At 34.0% G+C, this 1,621-nt stretch overlaps 1 protein-coding gene across 1 annotated transcript; it reads right to left on the bottom strand.

Moving 5' to 3' along the window:
* Positions 1 to 253: 253 nt before the first annotated feature.
* On the bottom strand, positions 254 to 1,285 carry LOC105567826 (caspase-1-like). Its single transcript, XM_012023034.1, has 2 exons — positions 825 to 1,285; positions 254 to 715 (listed from the first exon to the last, which is right to left on the bottom strand). The coding sequence occupies exons 1-2, from the start codon at positions 930 to 932 to the stop codon at positions 566 to 568; spliced, it is 258 nt and encodes an 85-aa protein (XP_011878424.1). The 5' UTR covers positions 933 to 1,285; the 3' UTR covers positions 254 to 565.
* Positions 1,286 to 1,621: the final 336 nt, after the last annotated feature.

The following is a 1,621-nucleotide window of genomic DNA, read 5'->3' as shown; positions in this document are numbered from 1 at the left end:
TATATTGTATTACATATTGTATTATGTATTATATATTGTAAATCCAGTAGAACTGAAACATGTTTCCAATAAATTAAATCAAGTTATGATATTTGAGTTAATAACGAATTGAGTCAATGAGAATTAAGCAAGCTTTTTTAAAGGAAGAAAGAAACGCTTTTATAAATACCTATTTATTTTTATATTGTATGTTTTGGTATTAAAAAAAATTTTAATCATTATTCAATTATACAATATTACGTAATAATCTTAATTGTTGTGATTAGTATTTTACTAAAATATAATATTTTATAATGAAATAAAATTACTAATATTTTATAATCAGTTATTAAGAATGTACGTGGTTTTTCGTTGTACTTTTTCAAATTTATATATTGTGATAGCTTCAAAAAGTGCATTTTTGCACATCGTGTTTAAAATCCGAAACAGAAATAAGTTCGATTCTTGTAATATTTTGTTAAAGTCAATTTTAGTTATTACATTGGTGCTCAGCCCTTTTTGAATACCCCCGTTAGAACAACGCCTCTACAAAATGACCAACTTTCTGTAGAATCATATTGAGGTATCATAGACACTCACCTTGCCTCGAGCTGTAAGCCATCAGAAAATCTGCGTGAGTCGGAATAGTATAATAAGGCACCGTGTCAGTTTCAGTTTGTCTTAGAGTGCGGGGAGATATTTTAATACCACTGTCGGCTGCTTCCCCTCTGCAAGCCTAAACAAAAAGCCAGACGGAGTAAGCGAGCTGGATAAAACCAAGCGAAAATATATCGGAACGTGTCAATAATTTAAAAATAGAACGGAACTGGAAAATGTTGTTTTACCTGGATGAAGAACAGCTTAGGCTTGCCCGCGAGCGATGTGCATTTATCAGCGGTGAAGGGCTTCCAAAGCACGTCGACTTGGTAAATGGCGTTCTTCGCGCATATCATATCGTGCTCGGTCCCATGAGTTAGCACAATGATGCAGAGACAGTCATTATCCGTATGATCGAGCTTGCTCACTGTAATAATCAAACATTCGAATTTTAATTGCAATACCAGTCTTAGGGGCGTAGCTCTCAAGGTTCCCTCGACAACTCTAGTAGCACAATATATTGACGCAATATTGGAAAATAATGTAAGAGCCTAGTATTCCGAATATTGGTCCAATATTGTAAGATGGACGCCTTCTCTTATTTAGCCAATATGTCTATTTAACAATACTGGTTTAATATTGTCTCAATATTAGACCAATATTCTTATTACATTGTTAAATATTGGCCAATGCACTTTCAATATAAATCTAATATTGTATAATTATTATTGTGCAATATTTATATTTATTCCATGGCCAGTATTGGCTTTACTTTTCACTTTTCGTTTGGCAATATCGACCAGTGCATTTCTAGTATAACCAATATTGGACCAATGTTTAGTCTGAAACGATTGCCTAATCGTGTTTCCCCGCGGACTGTGCTCGCCGGTGGCAGGGTTCGAGGGATTAGGTGAAAGCACTCGAAGACTGACTTACGGTGAAATAAAGACAAAAGAATGTATGTACCACAGGATGTATGTGAGGCCACAGATTCAAATGTAGTTATTGATATGTAATATTTGATTTGTTAAACATAATACGTCTC

This window comes from Vollenhovia emeryi, unplaced genomic scaffold, assembly GCF_000949405.1.
Source record: "Vollenhovia emeryi isolate VEMERY1.0 unplaced genomic scaffold, V.emery_V1.0 DF942719.1, whole genome shotgun sequence".
NCBI lineage: Eukaryota > Metazoa > Arthropoda > Insecta > Hymenoptera > Formicidae > Vollenhovia > Vollenhovia emeryi.
The sequence above is the reverse complement of the archived record's forward strand: the minus strand, read 5'-3'. Positions and strand labels throughout refer to the sequence as shown.